The 22,946-nt window shown below is 35.1% G+C and overlaps 1 protein-coding gene across 1 annotated transcript; it reads right to left on the minus strand.

Moving 5' to 3' along the window:
• Window positions 1-4,219: 4,219 nt before the first annotated feature.
• Window positions 4,220-16,503, minus strand: LOC123557757 (proline-rich transmembrane protein 1-like). The gene is made up of 4 exons (XM_045349425.2): window positions 16,364-16,503; window positions 7,651-7,826; window positions 7,041-7,175; window positions 4,220-5,033 (listed from the first exon to the last, which is right to left on the minus strand). The coding sequence occupies exons 1-4, from the start codon at window positions 16,377-16,379 to the stop codon at window positions 4,872-4,874; spliced, it is 489 nt and encodes a 162-aa protein (XP_045205360.2). The 5' UTR covers window positions 16,380-16,503; the 3' UTR covers window positions 4,220-4,871.
• Window positions 16,504-22,946: the final 6,443 nt, after the last annotated feature.

Consider the following 22,946-nt stretch of genomic DNA (forward strand, 5'->3'; position numbering starts at 1 on the left):
AAGAGTCAAATCGCCTCAGTTTTAGTCATACGGGGACTCTTCTAGCTTTTGGCGGTGGAGGAAGACCCTAGGTCCCGCTCCTAGCGGTGTTTTAGGCATGGTTGTGCCGCCTGCCGTAAGCCAGCTGTATGACTTCCTCACAAAACAAACTTCTGCACTCAACACTAACCATTCCGCCAAGGAGACCCCTACTTTGGTATTGATGTGTTCATTAATTCTGCTACGATTGTTTTTAAAATAAATATTTTTATTTTTTTTGTGCGAAAAATCATCATCATCATCATCATTGTCGTCGACGTCGTCAGTAGCAGTAATAACAATATTATAATAAACAGCAACAGCATTGCAACTAAATGTATGACAGTTATAATTAATATCGGATTGGTTGACATCGTAGTACAATGTCACTGTGTGAAGAATTTCGATGATAACATAAATTAACAATCTCCTATGACATATGACTGTAATGGGTTATCTTTGTTAACAGTCACGCTTTCATTCAGCACAAAATCTCTTTATCTCAACATCCAGTGACTTTACTCTTCCCAATTATACAACCTTATTTTTTACCTCATAGATTGTGTACTTTCTTATTCGTGACGTGACAAGAATCATCGTTAAAGAAAACCAAGCAAAACCAGTAAAACCGGAATATTATCTGTACCACGCTCGTATGTCCAACATTATTCTGGAGGATAATTCCATAAGAGCAACCGGTGGCGATAACATATAAACTCAGATAAAACAAAAATCAGATATGTTTGTATAAAAAATTGATGAAATCAGTAGCAAGGTGATGAAGTTCATTTGTTTGTATCGAGGTTTTCGTCACAACGGCGTAAATTTAGGTCGTAATTATGGCGAGTGTTTACAAAAGTATGTGTAGGATGTTCCAGGGTAACCATGCGAAAATTATTTCAGGCAGTGATATCATCTGGGTAGAACCACCGACCTTCTGTCAGCCAGCGGGTTGTTACGTTCTCACATGGAATACAAATGTAATTCTATACCCCAAGCGTGGTTTCAATCCTATGGCGATAAGGGATATGTTTCTTGCCGTGAGAGACCTTAACCAGTTGTCCAAGGAAGCCCCCATAAAGCAATGATTTAGATGATTAAGATAACGACAAATATGATTTTAACATTTTATTCATAAAAAATGGTATTTGGAAAGTACTAGCTTACAAGATAATTTTCTACATGTACTGATTTATCAAAGGACGTGACATGTAGCACTTTTATTGAAGCTGTAAGACCCTCAGAAGCTATAAATGTACTTGACAATGTAGGGCAAATAACATTGATTCAAGTCTATTATGTTTTCGTTGCATGTTTCTAATGTTTATGCAGAGCATATAGGCACATACATTTCTAGTATTATATGTATCATATTGACCAAAACATTTTCATTATAGAAAAGCCATTACAAAGCGACTGGTTTATCTTAATTCTAATAATGTATTTAGACAAATGTAGTTGGAGGGTCCGAAGAAAAGTTCTGTCATTGCGTTCGGTTTTTTAGTGCTACGTTTAATATTTTTTTATATAACAATCCTTCAAAGTTTTTCCCCTTTACCGAAACATATTCTTGCTGCCAAGAGAACTTCTGGGCTTATATTTCTTTCCTGAAAGCATTTTGTTAAGCCTTGGAAATACAAAATCACATGGACTCAGGTCAGGTGAATAAGGCAGATGGTTTACAACTTCCCTCTTTTCAGAAGCCCAAAAAACAAAAAAACTTCACAAACTCGCACTTGTGAGAGGAGGCGTTGTCGTGTATAAGATGGACTACTGACTATCCTTTGCTTGGACGTTTCTTATTGTAAAACTATTTCACTTTCTTCACTACGGAGATCTTGTAAAATCGTCCAGTGACTGTATGACCAGATGGACAAGGCACTTGAACGACTGCCCACTAGAATTGAAGAAAATTGCGTATCTTTTTCGAACTTATGGTTCTCTTGGCAATACAGTGGCGGTTTTGATCTTTTCGCTTCCATTGCTTATTATCAGCCCTCCTTTGTGACTCAAACATGTGCACCCAGGCTTCGTAACCTGTTAGCAAGTTCAAAATAACCCGACTATCACAGCTTTTGTATGTTTTCAAAAATTTCCCGGCACATTTAAGGCGTTGTTTCTTTTGCTGTTTAGTTAGCAAACCTTTCTCAGATCCAAACGCTCTTTCAGAATTGTTTTCACACTACCTTCTGATATGCCAGTACAACTGGCTATATCTTTCACCGCATCCTGTTCGACTACAGCTTTTACAGCAGCGATGTTTGCCTTGGTAACAGAGGTTTCAGGCCTACCAGAACGGGTATCATCTTTGACAGATAATTTCCCACCGCAAAACTGTGCGCATTGAAATGGCCTGAGGTCCATATATACCACACAATTAATCAATGATATGCTTTGAATCTATATCAAGCCTAATGCGGCATTTGATATAGCAACGAATTTCAATCTTTTCGTTGATTTTACAATGTGACAAGTAAATTTGGTCCGTGTATACGACTGCATGTGATAGATACAGTACGAGTTTTTCTTTGAAGAAAAACGAGTAACTGTATCTGACTTATGCGACGATAATTGTACAGAATATATTAATGAATGAATGAATGAATAAACAGATAGAAATATTTTTTTTCGAAAGATAAACATTAAATTATTATCGTGTGCCTTTCTAAATATACTGTATCAGCTAGTGGTATAACCCGAAATTTTCGTGCATTCAAATTTTAAACGGATGGCTGTACATGTTTGTACATTGGTATACACATGATACATCACAACATAATATACAAGTTCTTAAAAATGACAGACGCTTTTTTTGACGAGGAAACGAACGAACAGGACGAAATCCTAGACCTCATAGTACCATCCCTGACTGTTTACATTGAGGCATCGGAGCTCCGTTGCTGGATGTGTCTTTTTGTAATGTAGTTACGATATATTTTCTGTTTATAGATATTACGTTTAAACAGTTTAATAGGGGTTTGTTGCGAATTTAACAGGTCTAGGAAAGTGGTATATTTACAGATGTTCTGTAAATTTACAGATAATCTATAAATTTACAGATTTTTCAATCTATAAATTTACAGACTGCGTGTATGAAAACAGATGAAATTATATTTATTCTCAAAACCGCAGATTGGAATCAAATGGTTTATTTACAGTATGCATAAATTAAGGTCATTTGTGAGTTTCAGCGATTTTAGTTGACTTTGAGTTTTTGGCATTTTCAGAAAAATCAATGTCAACAGAAATGACTGAAAGTTTACAACTGCATACCATAAGTAAATCAATTAATTTCAAGCTGCGATTTTGTGTCTAAATATAATTTCAACAGTTTTCAAACACTTGATCTGTAATTTATAGATTAGAAAAAAATCTGTTAATTTATAGATTATCTGTAAATATACAACTAACCTGTCTAATCTTGGACTTCGTAAAAGGGGTCTATAATATCTATTAGCAATACACTCGCCTTAAATGTTTTAAAAACAGCCTGTTAAACGGGAAAAGGCCACAAGAGGTAAAGTGAGCTATGTAGGCTCACAAAAAAGAATGATTACTAAGCTGGTCGCGGGTTTTACAAGTGTGTAAAGCAAAACACTATGACATTCATTCCTTTAATATGAATAATATTTGATTAGGTCTAGAAAACAGTTGTTTGTTTTCGCTAATCTTTTGGTAATCTGTGTTCCTTCAGTAAAGTTCGGTTATGTTCTGTTCTGTTTAATAAGATTGGATTTTTCTTGTAAATTTACGTTACACAAGATTATTAGTAATTCTAATATGCTTGTCTCTGTTAAAACAAGCTTATCCTAGAATGACATCACGTTAACGTGCGGTGACGTCAACGTTTATGTTGCCACCAAAATGAGCGCTACTACATTTTATTTATTGTTTTAGATTAAGGGCATATTAGAATCGAAATAATATATAGCAAACCGTGTTTTAACACTATTTATACACTCGGGCGGTAATACGTCGTACAAATAAGTTTTGCGCGTGATTGACAGGAAGGCAACAGTACGATGGTGAAGAACGAAGATGCGATGGCGAAGCGCGACAGTACGATGGACTGTCACCATCATACTGTCGCGCTCCGCCATCGGACTGTCGTGTTATCGTCATCGTACTGTCGCGCTTCGTCATCGTACACTAGTACATTCGCCTTCTTAGGGAGCAGTCGCTGGCCTTAACGGAACATAGTAGTTTTCACATGGCGCGGCTCACTTAATTTTTAATTTGTCAGGTATTGCAGATGTTCTATGCCGACTGCGGTCTAAAGCTATCATTGCCGTTCTGTTTATAAGTTGAAATTAATAACTCTTTCTTGTGTTGTTTAAAAAGCTTTATTTGCATTGCAATTCTAAAATATTGATACCTTCAACAGAAGATAGCCAAACATTAATTCACCTTGAAATGGGACATTCTTCCATCAGGCACAGTTTATGACTTCGTTCACGATTTTCACGTGCAGGTAGTTAACTGATAGAGTCCGTTCATACAAGACAGTTCTATTTATAAAGTGTCCGCTTACAACCGTAAGAAGACACTTTTACAATAGCTCTGCTGTGGGGTATAGTCGTATAAAAATATTTTACACAATTATCTCTTATTGATAAAGAAAAAAATGATGGTATTTCCTTTCTTGACGTGAAAGAAATGATTAGTGAAAATCCGTCATCATAAAGTTCATATTAGCAGTATTTCCAAACAAGAAACAATCGGTATGAACCTACCAGCCGTAACACGTCTTTATGAAGTCAAAAATCCATCCACATATGTAAAATTTTATTGTGATAAAAGAGGTCTGGTTCTTCGTATGTTTGTCTGATATATTGTCATATCACAGCTCGCAATTAATAATTATATCTTTCATTTGCATAAAGAGACACTCGAAGGACAACAACAAGGGTTATCCAAATAACCCCTATGATAACGCTGGAAATCATTAGGTTTCTCGCTTTATTCGACATGCTTGTTGCTCCAGTCATATCACCCTCAGCCGCCAATTGTCTTGCCTTCAAAATGGTAGAAATAATAAGAGGGTCATTATGACTCTGGATCGCTTACCTGGGTAATATGAGCTACATGTACGAAATGTCAATCTGATGTTTAAATATTTAGAAAGTAGGTCAGTAGGTCACATTCATCGTCACTTATAGTCAGTTTTAATGTCGGTGGGCAAAACTGTACATGTCATTCAAATTTCAAGACTGTTTCTTCATAAAGCAAGAAAGCAGGTAAGTAGGTCACTTTCATGGTCACTGAAAGTCAGTTTTTAGATTGATGTGCAAAAATGTACATGTCATCCAAATTTCAAGACTTATCTTAAAAAAAAACAACAGTATTTTAACTGACCAAAATTAGGTAAGAAAGCCAAGGTCACAGCCAAGTGATCCCTAATCACTTGGCTACATCAGATTATTATATTAAAGAAACAGTCTAGAAAATATGATTTGATGATTTTCAAAGTATTTTCCTATAATTGACCTGCGGAGCGGAGCCTCTTTTCACCCCAGGGGCATAATTCGAACAATCTTGTTAGATATAAACTAGGCCATGATAAAACCACATATCAAAGGCCTATGCATTGAACTTTCAGACTAGAATACTTTTTAACTTTTATTCCTATTTAAGTCTTTGTAAATCTTAGGACACCCTTGGTGGGACCTCTTTCCTTCTTAGGGACATAATTTGAAAAATTGATGTAGAGGACCATTAGGCAATGCAAATATAAAAAAAACTAGGCCTTGCAGTTACAGACTTGAAGATTCTTAAAGTTTTTACCCATATCAGTATAATATTATGTAAAATGTTTGACCCCTGGGGCAGTGCCTCTTTTCACCCCAGGGTGATAATTTCAATATTTCTGGTAGAGGACCGTAAGGCAATGCTACATACACAATATCAAAGGCCTAGGTCTAGTTGTTTCCTATTCAAGTCTATATAAACCACTGGACCAAGACCTTTTCCCTATATAATCCCATGTTAACCATGTGATCATACTTGACCTAGGCCAAGAAGATTTTCTATTTCTTTCCATGTATAAGACCATATAAACCATGAGACCCCCGAGCGGGGCAACATTTAAACCGAGGGAGATAATTTGAAAAATTTTAGTCGGGGACAATTAGATGATATAATATACAAAATGTCAAATCCCTAAGCCCTGTGGTTTTGGACAAGAATATATTTTAAAAGTTTTTCGTACGTAAGTCTTGGTAACCCGTATGACCCTAAGGGCGGGGCCATATTTGCCCTAGCAATTTTGATAGGGGCCATCCAAGGATCATTTCTGTGAAGGTAAGTGTAAATCCGCCCAGTGGTTTTAAAGAAGAAAAGTTTTGAAATTTACAATGTAGTTATATAGGGAAAACAAGCCCCGCCCCTTTGATGGCCATATATTTAACCGAAATAGAATGCCTTTAACAATTTTGGTAGTGGGTCAGCTAGAAATCATTATTAATGTTAAAAGTATTTTTGAAACAGTTTCTGACAAGAAGATTTTTCTTTCGGTTGCCATGGCAGCGAATGTTCTGCTTGTATTTCAATTGTTTAAGCAAGTTTTAAATGGGGCTACCCAAGGATCATTCCTTTGAAGTTTGTCGTTACGGTATGTCTTCCTAGTGGTTTTGAAAAAAAAAAAAGTTTTTTGTTTTACAAATCGTTGACACATGACGCACGTCGGACATCGAGCGGTCACAAAAGCTCACCTTGGGCCTTTTGCTTACGTAGCTAATGAAAAGAGATCACATAAATTAATCTTCATTTAATAAACTTTAATAAACATAAAGTTATTATTAAAGTTATAGACAAAAAGTTAAACTTTTTAAGACAAATCTTGTATAACAAAAAATGTGCCTTTGAACAATGAATTAATTATATTTAGCTCTCTGCTCGTTATTGATACTTTAACGTTCAAATTACGTTCCTTAATAGGTTCTTTTGTTTATAGAGTAGTTTGTTACACGAACGGTTGTGTCTATAGCATCAGTTTTAAAAACTGTGTTTCAAATGCTACTTACCTGTGATGCGTAATATATAGCACAAAGACCAGTTGGCCAGAAACAACAAAGACAAGCAAAAATAGACCCGATCATGTAATCTGGGGTCCGTGGCGTTATAACAATGTGCCCGGTATAGCCTGGCTGAGTCACCACCTGCAAAAAGCATAACCAATGTTTAATAAATAAAAAAATAAATCAGTTTAAGTTTTTACATGACTCTGATTTATACACTTATCATCACTCCGATCAAAGTTCTACAATTGCATTTCAAAGCACTACCTGCTCCCCAAATAGACATTTTTGTCTTCAGTTTGTTCAGTCATATCTGATATTATACCGGTATGATGCATTATGTTCGTAGTAAACGTCGTATAACTTGTAGATCTACCTGCGCCTGCGCATCTGCTAAAAAGTTTGTAAACAGTTACCACTGTGATGTTGAAAACCATAGTTTTCACAGAGAGCAGTAGCCTGAGTACTTGTAACTTTCTAGAATTGCACAGAACTTGTATTAGTAAAGAAGAAACTAGTTTCATTAAATAGCATTTCATTATTTTGTGAAATAATTCGGAGAAAATAACTGACATAGTTTTCTTTTGCATAGGAAAACTAATTGACATTAACAAACCACTGCTGTTGTCGAGTTTTGCGAAAACCCGTATCCTGGCTGTGCTGGATAAGCTCCACCGTGTGGAGGATACGCCCCGGTCTGTGGTGGATATGCATTGTCTTGTGTTGTGTAAGCTCCCCCAACATCTGTTCCAGAAAAACCCTTGCTAGGGTCAGGGTATGGTGGAGGATTACCTAATTAGAAAGAAACAAAAAATAGAATGAAACATGAATCTAAATGAATATGTCGTCGCACTTTTAATAAATGTTAAACACCTCTTTAATCTGTTAATTGGTTGATTCATTAAATTCGAAATTTTATTTTTATATAAGCAATATATTGTCTTATAAGTATATACATCATTCTTAATTATTTTCAATAATCGACTACGTTTACAAATCCGGTGCTAATGGGGTCGCCATATGACAGACTTAAAAGTAAATCTTTTCCTACTTTAACTCAGGAATGTTATTGCTGGTCCACTGCGGAATTGAAATTTATTCTATGTAGATGTGAACTAGCATTCCACTTGAGTTGATTTGTTGGGGGCAAGAAGGTTGTTGCACATTCTAATGTCTCTCATGACCTAACCAAGAACTGGCTCAGTCTAACCGAGATAACTGACGTTTTGCTTCCGAAACATATTCCTGTTAGTTCTTCTAAATGAGTGCATAAAATGCAACCTCTGAAGAGAAACATACTTTTGGAGATACAAATATTGAGTGGTATGTAGAGGTTAATGTTCTGGAGAGGTAAAGTTAAAAAAAAAATTTCAGTTTAGGGAACTTTTGATGATGTTGTTATAGAAAGTTTTGTTTTTTCTTAAGTGAGGGCCGATCTGGAGAGGTTGTATGGTATGTTTAAATGGTATATTGATCATAAATACGTGAACTTGATCAGAATTTTAAATGTAAAAGGTTTTAGGTGTCGTTTTATATCTATAGATCGCAGTAACTCTGCATCACACGTCTGGTCACTAGAAGTAATCTTCATAATTATTCAAGTGTGTTTATTTTTCTCAGATTCATTAGAGCTGACAAATATTTCACCTAGGTAACACGCACATCTTTACATTTTAAATAGCATTGCTAGATTTAAGTATCTTAGGCAGGTTGTAAAACATTGATTTCTGGCTACTTCACTAGGTACTTTTACATTGGCCTTAATTCTGCATGGTAAACATGTACCTCCAGCACCCAGTTGTATAAAGCTTGGTCAAATTGGTTAAACACTAATAGGTAGGGGGCCAATAGGGTCTACCATGCACCCCCCCTCCCCACTAGACTTTTTTTCATAGGTACCAAATTGTCCGGCAGGACCAACCCTTTCGAAATAAAAAATGTTCCCATGAAAAAAACTCTTTTGAACTATATAAGATTTCACTGTTTCCATAGCAACCGTTCATTTTTGGAAAATACGACCATATCTAGAGGATAATCAGTCATATCTTGGTCAGTTTTGGTGATAAAGCAATAAAAATGGTGTCAAAATGGAGCTAAGACATTGGCGTTTAAAAATCAGTATTTTTTTTATTAATTAACTAATTTGCATATTCATGAATATTAATGAGATTGTTACAAAATGACAACATTTTATTAGAAAATAATATTTTTTTAAGTTTTAAATCAGTTTAAATGTATCGAACGGTTTTGATTTGTTCTGAAAGTCTCTCAGTGTTTTCTTAAATAGTATTTTGTAACACTGATGGTAACATTTTTACTCCAAAGTAGGTATGTTTAGCTAATTTGCATAATATTAACCATAACCATAACCAACATCTTAGGAAACAAGATACCAATAAAATTATCATTAACCAATTCTAATTAGCTAACCAGTTCATTTACCGAATTGTATAAACCAAGATAACCAAATTGGTAAAAACTAACCACTGGTTAATTTAACCAATCCGTCCCGTCATATATGGTATTTTGATGCTTCCGGTGACGTAATTTCCGCGGAAATGTCAAGGCAGAAGACAAAACAAAACATGGAAGCTCCAGCAGCAAAGAAACCAAGAGTCAGAGCAAAATGCATTATGGACATATATGTATTATGATCATTAAGACCAACCACAACCTAGTGGCATACTTTCCTCTCCTACATGAACTGCGTGAAAATCATTCTGATAATCATGATTTGTATAATACTGCTTCTTTAAGACGATATGTAGACAAATAAGGCACTGCCTGAGTTAATGAATGTTATCAACTTAATCTCCAAACTTCTTCAGTCAATCGTTTTCAGTATAGTGGCTTCGGTTCTTAAAACATAGATAGATAGGCTAACTGTTACACTGCAGAAACGAAATGCGGTCTAAACTCTGTGTATATATTGCTATAAATCTGAGCCGCGCCATGAGAAAACCAACTTAGTGCGTTTGCGACCAGCATGGATCCAGACCAGCCTGTTGCAATCAGAGAAACCGTTAGCGAACAGCATGGATCCTAACCAGACTGTGCACAATGTTGGTTTTCTTATGGTGCGGTTCATATTATTTCAATTATAATACATTTAGAAATTCAACACATTGTGTCCTGGCCTTATATAATATTATGTCACTGTCAATTAGAAACTATATACTGTTTGTGTAAATCAATTACCATCATGAATACAAAAGAATGGGCTACAGTTATTATAAGTTAAGTACTGCGGCTCTTCAAAGCCTATTGCAATTCGAGAAACCGTAAGCGAACAGCATGGACCCTGACCCTATTGCGTGGATACACAGGCTTGACTGGATCCGTGCTGATCGCAAAACCACTATGTTGGTTTTCTCATGACACGGCTTCTCTTAATTGATATATCATAGATAGATGTATGTGAATTTTCCCATTTGAAAATAACTGTTTAAGAAGAATTACACTGCAAACAATATCACTCAGAAACAACATATGCACAGTCATAACTGAAATGAAGTTAGTTTTAATATTGCGTCTTAAAAGTTTTCTTTCAACTCTTTATAACTGCAAAAAGCACCCAGATGCCAAAAAAAAAAGTTGAGTGCGATCAGTATTTGCTGTCGTACAGTCGATTCATTCATCCCATGTCGAAGTCGATCCCCAATGAGGTCCTCCAGTCTTACCAAATTATCAGATCCAAATCTGTAGCGTCGTCGAAGTTCCTCGTTGACCAATGTGTCAGTTTGTCTGTTTATTCGCCTAAACTGTCTAGGCGTTTGGTATAAAGGCAGCCATTTTGTATCTTGGTTAACTTTTAACCAGTGTCAGAGAGGTTGGTTAAACTTAACCAGAAACTTGCTCTGGTTAAATCTAACCAAAGTTTTGTAGAATAGGAAAACGAGGATTTTAAACAAAATGATAATCTAACCAGCAGGTTAACCTACTGGCTAAACTTAGCCAGGCTTTATACAATTGGGTGCAGGACGTCAACTTACTATTAAAATGATTTTGGTGGTATTTCTTTGCCTTAATCAATCTTAATTATGTTATCTGACTTACGAACATCATTTAAGGATTTAAAAAAGCGATCGAAAAAACATAAAAGTACTAAAGTACTATTTTACCTACAGTAACAGGTTATTGAATAATTTATCTGGCTTGTAAGTAGGTGTTTTGCTATCATCAATATTGTCAAACTTGTATTAAAGACCACCTCTGAACAGAGACCACCTGGTTATAAAGACCACATGTTTTGTTTCCCATTTTAACATTTACAGTTTATTTCAACCTGTGAATAAAGACCATCTCCCAATAAAGGCCACGTCTTGGCTCTCCCAGTGGTGGTCTATATAGACAGGTTTGACTGTTAAATTTCATAAACAATAACCAGGCCATTGTTCACATACTGAAATTATCAACAATTAATGTTCATGATTGCATAATTGTTCTAATACATGGACTTTGTTCTTTACAATTAATTAGATCTTGGATCTACTGTTTTAGTTTAAATTTACATTAAAAAGAAGGGTCGACCAGGATAGTGTGTCAGTAAGCAAATAGGACTTGAAGAACTGTGAAATCGTGAGATATCTTGGAGGATTTCCAAGTTTCATGAAGGCGGACATGCCCCATGAAACTGCATTTTTTTAATTATTTTTACTGGTCCACTTCCGCCAAAAAATTGAACTAGAACTATTGAGCTAATCTTGCGAACTTACATATTTTCATGTAATCTTGAAGTGTATTGTTGCACCCGTCTAATAAAAAAAGCGTTGCAGCTTATTATCTGAACATTTGTATTCAAAGACTACATTAAATTTTTAATCGTCACACATTCAGTTAAAGACAACAATTTTCAAGCGACTAGGAAGTTTGCATAAATATATTATCATCATACTTTTTGTTAAAAAATTTCATGAGTAAAAACTTAAGCTTAATGTCACTTCATATTTTAGTCAGTCGCAAAAAGGTAATAAAGTGTACTACCAAATTTAAAAAGCACTCCTTTATGATGCTCCGATGAGGTCATCATACTGTTTCAGCGTTTTGAATCCTGCAGAGGGCAACGATCGACAGTGCGATTACACTATTCGACCACACAAGAACACGATGTCGCAGAACAGCATTAATATCGCGTCATCACATCGTCTTGCCGTGCTATCCTATCGTGATGTCATGCTGTCGTGTTCCCGTTCTATAAACAATACCGTAGAAGTGGGCAGATGCACGTTTGATCTTTAGAATTATTGCGAAAATACCGTAGAAGTGGACAAATATACCGTAAAATTGGGCAGATTGGAATTCAAAAGCATCTGCCCAGGATTACGAAGTCTAGTGCATATCGTCGACTTCAGCATCGTGGCAACATTACACTATCGCGTGATACTATTGTGGTACTGCCTCGACCGCGACGTTAAAGCATCACGATATGACAGTCCGGCAACATAGGCGAATGCACAAAAACACGATTCGACAACACAAACATTATGATACAATAACTTGTAATTTGTTATGTCGCATCGTGTTATCGTGTTGTTTCATAGTGTTGTACTGTCCCGGCGCCTTATAGTTTTATCGCCCTGAATTATTCAGCACACGACAATATGATGGCCCTTTTGGAACTTCATACTCAAATTTTCTAGTCTTTTGAAACGAGATTTAGTGTCAACGTAATCAAGAATTCTCGTATTGTTATCGTATTCTGTCCTTGTGGAATAATAATTTTCAAAAAAAACCTTTACAAAACAGGTTTGAAATTCAGTGTTATGGTAAGTTATACAATCACTGCGGATATCATATTTTGTCTTTGCATTGGAGACCTGCCATCTAATTAAGTTATTTTTATTGAAAATTGCCTGACCCACATTGATAGTTGAACATACACTATTGGATCCATTATCAATCAGCACACAATTAACGATTTTTATTGTTTATATTATATTCATACATTTGGAAAAAATATGTCATGCTTATGGGAATTATTTTCTATTTGACTAAATTGTGTAACGTTCTGAAATTAGAGAGCCGCTTCGTTTTCACACATCTTTACATTAAAGCCTGTTTTACGACAACGTCTATTTTATCTACTATCTTTAGTGAAGAATTATGCCAAAACTATTCAATATATACTCTTATCTCTTCCTAAACATTTTAGGTTATTTGTTAATGTCAACCGATATCATATGTACTGTGTCTATAGCCTACTTTTGCTTCACCTATTAAATGATTATCACTACAACGTAAACTTTATCGTAAATAAATGTGTGGGAGTAATGGGGGCAAGGGACAGTAGATTTCAAAACTTCAAAAATCTGCGCTGATACCAGTGCGAAAAAAAACCCCATAAAAAATCCAATTTTGATCAATTCAAGGCAAGTGTTGAGCGAATGTATTGCATAGACTTAGCACTTCCATATGTGACATTTTCAGCCTGCCGATTTTGTTGCTTCTGTGATAAAAATGAGTAAAACGCAAGTTTCAGGACACTAAATTTTGAGACAAAAATGGCCAAAAATGCACACTGTGCGCGACCTGTTCCGTATTATCTGCAAATGACTGACCTAAAACACATGCATATTTTAAAAGCATGTGGCCAGTCGAAAATAATGGTGGGAAGAAAAGTGTCTCATACCGTTTACTTTTTCCGCAAATTTGAGCTGAAGCTGGATGGATGGATGAACGTTTCCATTTCGTCTGACTTCGTTACGTCAGGTAAGGATTTAGACCCGGCCGTCTACACGGAGCTAGGAAAATCGATTCAAGCACATATTTATTTTACACAATAATCACTCATACGCAGGAATCCTTAGTTCTATAAACATCATAAATAATTAGTTGAATATATATGCCTAAAAGTACATCTGTCTATTTTATTTAAAAAACGTACCCGGGCCAAATGCGAAACTGGCCCCTGCCACTTTAAGATTTTTCAATTTATGACCAGAAGCGGATTTTACTGGTTCTGAACTTTAATACATCTTTTGCGAATACAACCAGACAAAAATAATTTCAGTAGCATGAAAAGATGTCTGTATGTGAGCGTCTAAATTAGCATACCCCTCTCGCGCAAAATGAGCCAAAATTTGCAATTTGTCACTACGAGACAAAAAATGTAAAATACGTCCCTTTTTATCATTTGCTGGCGTAATTTAACGTATTCCGTCATTTAAAATGATATAAAGTAATTTTCGCATCATTTTGCGAAAACAAAATGCCCCACCCCCTATTTGCCTATTTCATGGGGTCCCTACCCTCAAAGCATCCCTCTGATTGACGAAATGCAGAGCCGATTGGTTAAATATGCGCTACGTGGGTTAAGAATAATGAAAACGATATTTTTACCGTACTAAAACACTGTTAATGGTGGTAGAATTCTAAAATAACGGATGTGCAGATATTGACTTTCATACCTTGATGTGTCCTCATCGTAACATCTTTGAGCTGCTGTGCCGTCAGTTAGCGTTTTAAGTCCCTAGAAAGTTTAAGATATCGATCTAGAGGTTCTAAACTATGTAAAACCGTGAAAAATTAGGAGATTTTTCGAAATTTAATTTTGGCCGAATTCACTTACGTGGGCAAGGGACAGTAGATATCAAAATTCCGAAAATCTGCGCTGATACCAGTGCGAAATAAAAACCCATAAAAAAATCCAGTTTTGATCAATTCAAGGCAAGTGTTGAGCGAATGTATTGCATAGACTTAGCAATTCAATATGTGACATTTTCAGCCTGCCGATTTTGTTGCTTCTGTGATAAAAATGAGTAAAACGCAAGTTTCAGGACACTAAATTTTGAGACAAAAATGGCCCAAAATGCACACTTTGCGCGTCCTGTACCGTATTATCTACAAATGACTGACCTAAAACACATGCATATTTTAAAACCATTTGGCCAGACGAAAAAAATGGTGGGAAAAAAAGTGTCTCATACCGTTTACTTTTTCCGCAAATTTGAGCTGAAGCTGGATGGATGGATGACCGTTTCCATTTTGTCTGACTTCCGTTACGTCAGGTAAGGTTTTAGACTCGGCCGTCTACACGGAGCTAGGAAAATCGATTCAAGCACATATTTATTTTACACAATAATCACTCGTACGCAGGAATCTTTAGTTCTATAAACATCATAAATAACTAGTTGAATATATATGCCTGTAAAGTACATCTGTCTATTTTATTTAAGAAACGTACCCGGCCCCTGCCACTTAAATGTAAAACACTCAACCCAACATGTTATAGATATTTGAAGAAAAGAACAAAAAATATAATATTAGAAGTATTTTCAAGTATACATAATTAAATTTCGTTTGCAAATTTGTTTGTTTCAAGTTTGATTATGTCCCAGAGAAGTACTCAGTAAATGACACATTTAGGCATTTGAATAGTCATTCGTGCACAGATTTATTCGGTTATTTCGCTAAACATAATTATTAAGTGTAAATAAGTTGCATTCACAAAAATAATTAAAGAAATCTATAACATTTTCATTGTTTTAATTAATTATCTTTTGGCTATATATCCGCCCCATGTGGTTCTGGGACGATCTGTATATGAAAAGAATTGGAACCACTGCCTTACCCTTGCATGATCGTAAGAGGCGACTAATAGGGTCTTAACACTTGGTTTCGCAGTAACTCTGTGATTCCAGCAGGTATGCAAATTTTGATTCCATACCTTATGTTTTTATTTCGATGTAAATGAGATGTGGAACCAAAATTTGTAGTCCTGTTTGGCGCCATATAACCTATACTGTGTTGGTGCGCCGTAAAACCCAAATAAATAAATAAATAAATTTGGCTATATATATTAAAAGTGACAATATTTACATTCGCCCTATTCTTTCCATTGAAAATGAACAGCAAAAGAAAGGCGCGAAGTTTACGTCCTCGCTGCTTAGTGAAAACCGACCGCGGTATTGAAGTCAGGAAGAACGTTCCTTAGATGACATCGCAGTCATTCCGTGTGTTGAACAGAATGACCGGGAAGCTGATTTTAATGTTTAATATCACAAAATATGTGCATTTTATAATATTATCTTGTTTACAAATGGAAAGGAGACATAAGGTAAAGATAAGAAGTGAAGTTAATTTTTGGTGTTCTTGCAACATAAACATGATTCGCGATTCATGAATTTGTCAATCCTATTCTGTTGCTAATTTCGCATGAACGCCGAAAAATAAAAAAAAAAATCGTTTCTTAATTGGTTGATATTTCTATAGACATATTGTCATATTTAGCTATCTAGTTAAATACTAGTTATATTTTTGTGAATGTCCATATTGAAATATGAACATATTTATTAACATCCTTTACTTTAAATTGTGTGTAGTTAACCAACCTGATCTGTCTGTCATTTTTTTTAATGCATCCGGAATTTAGTAAGCAATCTATATCTTATAACGACACTGTATAACTGCGTTCGGTTGCAGCGCTATTTTTTAAGTAAAAAAGTATTTCGCAATGAAATGGGACAGTCACGGAATATCTTTTATCGTCAAAAATCGCTGATACAGGCTGGCAGATACTACCCGTACATAAATGATTGATAACAATATCACTGATAATGAGGACATTTTTCGTTCTGAGTGAAAATAAATTTAAAATGTAAAAAGTATTGTGATTAAATAAAATCTGACTATAAAAGCTACCTGTTTCGCCTTAATACAGAGCGAAGCTGATCCCTTACCACGTGAGCAGTAATCACTACAGCACTAACTGTGTAAAGTGGTTCCATCATAGTTATTGATAATGGGAACTTGTTTCCTTTTAAAGTTACAGCTTTTTAATAACATATTTTGAAACAAGACGATAAGCGTATCGCCTCCAAGATTTTTGAAGTATATCCTTGTAACATGAGCAAACAATCTATGCGCTGTAAGGTCTAAATCATAGTAACATGTATCTAAATTATAAATGAATCATTACAATAATAATAATTATAGCAATAATAAAAACTTTATTAAAGGAGAATATCATATTCTGTTAAGCAAATTTAACAAAGGATCCATTAAATATGTTACATAGACATGCAGCTAAGTGAAATACATGAATTTAAATAACGTAACCGTAATGAATATACTTTTTGGTGGTATAAACAGTATGTAGTACAACGAAATTCGTTTCTTGTAACCCTAATTTTTTTTTGTGAAAGCGTTGAATTACAAAATTAGCATTCGGAATTTGCTGATTATTTTCATTTTCAAACTACGAGATATTTCGCACAGCCAAATTATTGATTTTGTTTAATTTGTGTTAATTCCGAAATTTAACCTTTTCCACGTTCTAAATATATGTCATTTCTTCAGTTTACTATACTTCAGTGCTCTGAACAGATTACTTGTTTAGAAGATACTCCGAGAGAATAGCTTCAACTCTTGAAAATTGTGATTTAAAACTGGTACATTATACTAGCAAGCCCAGGTTAAGCATACTAAGGAAAAAAATCAACGGCAAACACAGTAAAAAAGGCGAAAGACCTTCTGTTTAGTTGCAAAAGTACCGTAATGAAACGACTAAGGAGATACAGAAAATATGAACAACTCCATCAATACCTCCGTGATATAAAGAGATCATTCTGTTTGAGATTTTGAATAAAAACAATTCCATTGTAAACTTTCACTAGATTAATTTTCACATATGTTTTTTTTTGTCATAATGAATCCATTGTGCCTTATACTATTTGATAAACCCTGGGATTCGCGTGTTTACCAAAACGAGAGTAGTTCTGCATAACCCCGTGGACATAAAACTGTCAATTATGAAATTACCAATATACCATGTTGGTCTTAACAAAAATATTTTCAAATTAGTTTTCTAATTAGTAGGAAATTGTACTGGCCATAAGTCTCATTAAAGTGGTCCTTTTAGATAAAAATTGCCACTCTACTGCGTTTATCCCATATAATGATATATTATATACAATAGGTGCAATAGGTTCATCAGATAGTAACAACAACATTGAGAGGCAAAACAAAATTAATTTGTGTTCCTTGAATATTCGAAACGTAATTTGGTTGTGTTTAAAAGGCCGTTTTGACTTTTATACATCCCTGGGTAAAGTTTATCTTGTTTGTTTCTCATCAGTACAAATAAACCCTTACCCTGCTAAATATCTATTATGTACTTGTCCATTTTCAATTGGACACTACCAGTAACTGTTAAAAGGGGTGCATACCAAAATGGTACTGACTGAATGGCAAACAGTGTAGATGAAAGACCAACCTGCACAGTGTAGATCATGATCAGACTGCACGGATGTGCAGGCTGGTCTTGGTCTACACTGGTCGCAAAGACAGATCAGCCGTTGCCCAGCATGATAATGGTTAAAGTTCTCTTTGTAACGACTTGAAAGCTGCTATCAATTTTATATATATTTACATAGTTATTTTTCTCTTATCTTATACCGTTAAACATATTCCTAGTTCTCCTTCATTTTGACATGTCCTTAGATTTCAATGAAAACATTTTTGTAACATTCTTCAAATAAAACTCACAAGAAATACAAGCAGTCTAAATGTTAGAGGTTGATATTTCGCTTTTTTTTGTCAACATCCATGATTAAAATGATTTTATATTTCGCAATTTTTTTTATCAACATCCATGATTAAAATGATTTTATATTTCGCAATTTTTTTTATCAACATCCATGATTAAAATGATTTTATATTTCGCAATTTTTTTTATCAACATTCATGATTAAAATGATTTTATATTTCGCAATTTTTTTTACCAACATCCATGATTAAAATGATTTTAAAAGTGTTGGTTGGATGGATGAACACCAATGCATATGGACAGAATTTGTTAATTTTGTGAACAAACATATTCAGCATTCAATTATTTGAAATGAAGAGCATAAATAACCTAAAAAACAAATGTACCTCAGTATTAGAGTGTTTTAAAGCAGCAAAAATATAATTTAGCCGTGCCATGGGAAAACCAACATAGTGGGTTTGCGACCAGCATGGATCCAGACCAGCCTGCGCATCCGCGCAGTCTGGTCAGGATCCATGCTGTTCGTTAACAGTTACTCTAATTGCAATAGGCTTTGAAAGCGAACAGCATGGATCCTGACCAGAATGCGCGGAAGCGGCTGATATCCCGGTCGCGGCTGATATCCCGACAAGTATTCAGTGCTGGGTGATTTACTAAAATTGGTACTGTTTCCAGCAGTATCGGCCTAGACTGGATGCTGGGGAGATAAATATGACACCTGCCGTGGGCTCGGCTGGAAATAAGTTGTTCCGTCCATTCCAGGTGGGGGCTTTCGTCGACTACCCACGTTAAACAAGAAACTTTACCTTTTTACCTTTGTAATTGGTTGCTTATTACAGATGACCGCTAGAACAGGTACAACTGTGGTAGTAGATACAATGCTTTTGAGATCCATGAACAAAATAAATTTTCTGTAACGACTTGATTTATCCATGAAAATCGCATTTGTAAATTTGATATATACAATAATAGTCTATTGTTTAAAAGTCAAGATCAAATAGTCAAAACCCACAAGTAGGAAAGTTATTCATGACAGGTATGCTCAGTAAATTTTATTTATTTTAACAATTCAAATCACACTTGTATGGTGGTATATTTAAAATATCTTTGCGAACAAATAAAACCTAAAACGATTTGATGATGAAGTAGGTCCATTCCATTGTTATCATGTATAGCAAAAAATGAGTTCGTGATACATTCCCGCCCCTGCTTCTTGCTACCCGTAGCCCCCGCAAAAAAAAAGGATTAAATTCGGGATAGATTTGAATTGTAACACGTCACACTATGCTTGCCAATGAACATGAAACAGGAAGTTCTTGAGGTGCTTAAACGTGGATAAATATAAATTACCGTATATTAAGTACTTTTTTCTGCGGGAACTTTATTTCTGCGTTTTCTGCAGAAGACAACAAGACTGCAGATTTAAAATCCGCAGAAAATGTTTTCCTGACATGCCGTGATACGATGATACAAGCCACCATGATTATAATCAGGTTAAGTATAAGACGATGTCCGATAGCGTTATCGGCTTTTGTCCCACATGTAACCGAAGGCCGACTAAGCAAGTTTCAAAAGTTTAGTAGTAACGGTTATATGATAGAACTGTTTTATTATTGTTTTGCTGTTGAATGAACATAATAAAAATATCAAATTTGTTTAGATTTTCGTTCACTATTGAGCAGTCAGCTGCCAGTTTCAACTTTCTTGAATTATGTGACAAACACAATCCATTGTATCCTTTGTGTCTGTTGTTAACCGATCCGTCTGGTGTTGGTCATATTTACCGTTATTTGTATGGGACTTGTAAAATGCGTGATTAACAAAAATTATCATACTGTTACAAGGCACAGATGAAAATGTTTGCAAAATATAGATTCAAGCATTTTTCGTGTCTGTTTGGCATGACTGTATTTTATAAAAATGACTGTTTTTCTTGCGTTTATATTTAACACGCTACATTATGTTATGATGACGATGTCACATTCGTATTCGTCAACTTTTATTTTCAATCCGGAAGCCAACATAATTGTCAAAATAACAACAAAATACGTACCTGTCCATTTGAAATTAATGAAACAACCGGTGAATACAGAACCGCAGAAATAAATCATATCAACGTGAGAAAGAAGACACTGCAGAAATAAGGTACGCAGAAATTTAATACCACCTCATTTTTGAAAAAAATCGCAGAATAAGCACGCAGAAATAAGTACTTATACGGTAGTGCATAATACAAGTGGATGCGTGTTGATTTAAGTTTGCAATCGAAAATGTTTTAGAAACAAACTTTAAAGAATGTAAATGGCATTGAACCATCTCGCATTTACCGATCTGGGATTGAAATCTAGCACTCATTATATGAGGCTGTTATTACGTTGACTTTATTTTTGTTGACAATGTGTAGTATTACATCTATACTTTCACCTTTATTGTTCGTTTGATTTTTTCTTGTTCAAAGCTCGTAGCAAAGAAACGGAGTTACTTTTGATAATGCATCTGTCAATCTGTATATATCTGCTGGACTTTTTAACATAATTATTTCTTTTAATTACGATGTGCGGATAATTTATCTGTCATCTTAAAAAAAAAATATCCGAAACGTAGCAGTTTAATCTGTCATTAAACGAGATCATGGTTGTAGTATGTTAACATCCGTATTCATTCTCTCCCATGTGCCGCAATTGTTTGTTTGAAGTGTAATTTGTTTTTAAATCGATTCGTTCATATCTTTATTTCAGATCTTTATGATCTCAATAAAATTGAAATGTTTATTTAAGACGTTTTTGAGTTTGTTTTTCGAAGGTACACGTACATTACTTTTTATTTACTCCATTTCACTTATTTGTAAAGAGGATCTTTCAAAAGTTCTGATATTTATCAATTTTAGAATTATGAAAACTTGTTCTTTTATATAAAATCATGTCTTAGTTGTAATTACACCATTTAATGTCTGCTATGTCTTGTTAAACCTTAATTATAATTTCGATAAACATTCTAAATAAATGACAATAGAGACTTATATGATGTAAAAAAACAAAGACAAATATCAAACGGAATGCCACGTACCAAAAACGCAGCCTCCCCAAAACGAAACCCACAGCACGCAGACGTGCACACGCATACATGTAAACGCTACCAATCGGGGATTTAAGTTATAAACCTACCAACTGGGAACTTCTTTATTTCTGCAGCTACAGTCATCATATTTCTATCAACTCTTATTCTTATTATTTTTAAATTATCCGAGGCTTTAGATTAAAGCTATCTTCAATTGTTAAGCAATGAGTTTTTTTCACATTCAAAACGGGGAATTTTGTGTTTAAACCAACTGAGGTAAATGTGTAACAAACCGGGTGTTTGTGTATCGACGAAATGTGGAACTGTGTGTTTCAACAAAACGGGGAATTAGTGTAAAGACTAAATGAGGTACAATTGTATAACTAAACCGGTGCGTGTGTATAGTTGAAACGAGGAACTAGCTAGTAAATATGGGATACGAACTGGTCCAAAACTCTCAAAAACCGCATCTTGCGGTTTAAAAGCGCATCATGCGGTTTATAAAGCGCATCTTGCGGTGCCTAAAACGCAAGATGAGCTGGAACAGTTTTGAACCGTTTGTGCGTGAAATACTGACCCGCATGACCCGCATCATGCGGTTTACCCGGCTTTAACCGGATGCAGTATAGTACGGTAGGGTATTGTTTTTCTATCAACCAATGAGAAAGCTCGTTATTCATTTGAGCGCGATTTGCGAAAGACTGAACAAAAAAAAAACAACAAAAAAACAAACAAAAACAGCCAGCTAATATCAAATAATGACAAATCAAAGTAATGGACATCGGAAACTTCCTTGTGCGAGTTCGAGTTGTATGGGATCGATCAATAGGTCACTAGAAGTGTCACAGTCTCTAGATGCTTTAGACAGCGCCATTGTCCGGATGGACGCGTTGATTAGAAATGTCAACAGAATGACTGTATCCTATCCCGGATTAGTCCAAATAAATTTTACTCGCGAGTTGAATATCCAGGCCCGTAGCCAGAGGTAAAAAAATAGGGAGGCATTTGGTAGGGGGGCCGGGGGTGTGCTCCCCTTGATTTTCTTTTCGAGGGTGCCATTTCGTGCGTTTTTCTGCATTTCAAACACGTTTTTGTTACTTTTAAGATACCGATTTCGGAAAAAAATAAATGACGTTAAAAAGATTCGCGTACATTTTAATTAATATAGTTAATACAGATCTACAGAAAAATAAGAGTTTTGAAATAGCCAACGTATTTGCGATTATTGTCACTCTAAAACGCTAATTTAAAGGCATATGGTCATGTTTGCTTGGTTCTTACATCTTCAGTTGAGTAAATGTATATATGTTCATGTATAAACTTTTTAGCATGGCTGACGTGAAACGAAAATTTGAAAGAAGCAACACAGT

This window comes from Mercenaria mercenaria, chromosome 5, assembly GCF_021730395.1.
Source record: "Mercenaria mercenaria strain notata chromosome 5, MADL_Memer_1, whole genome shotgun sequence".
Taxonomy (NCBI): Eukaryota; Metazoa; Mollusca; class Bivalvia; order Venerida; family Veneridae; genus Mercenaria; species Mercenaria mercenaria.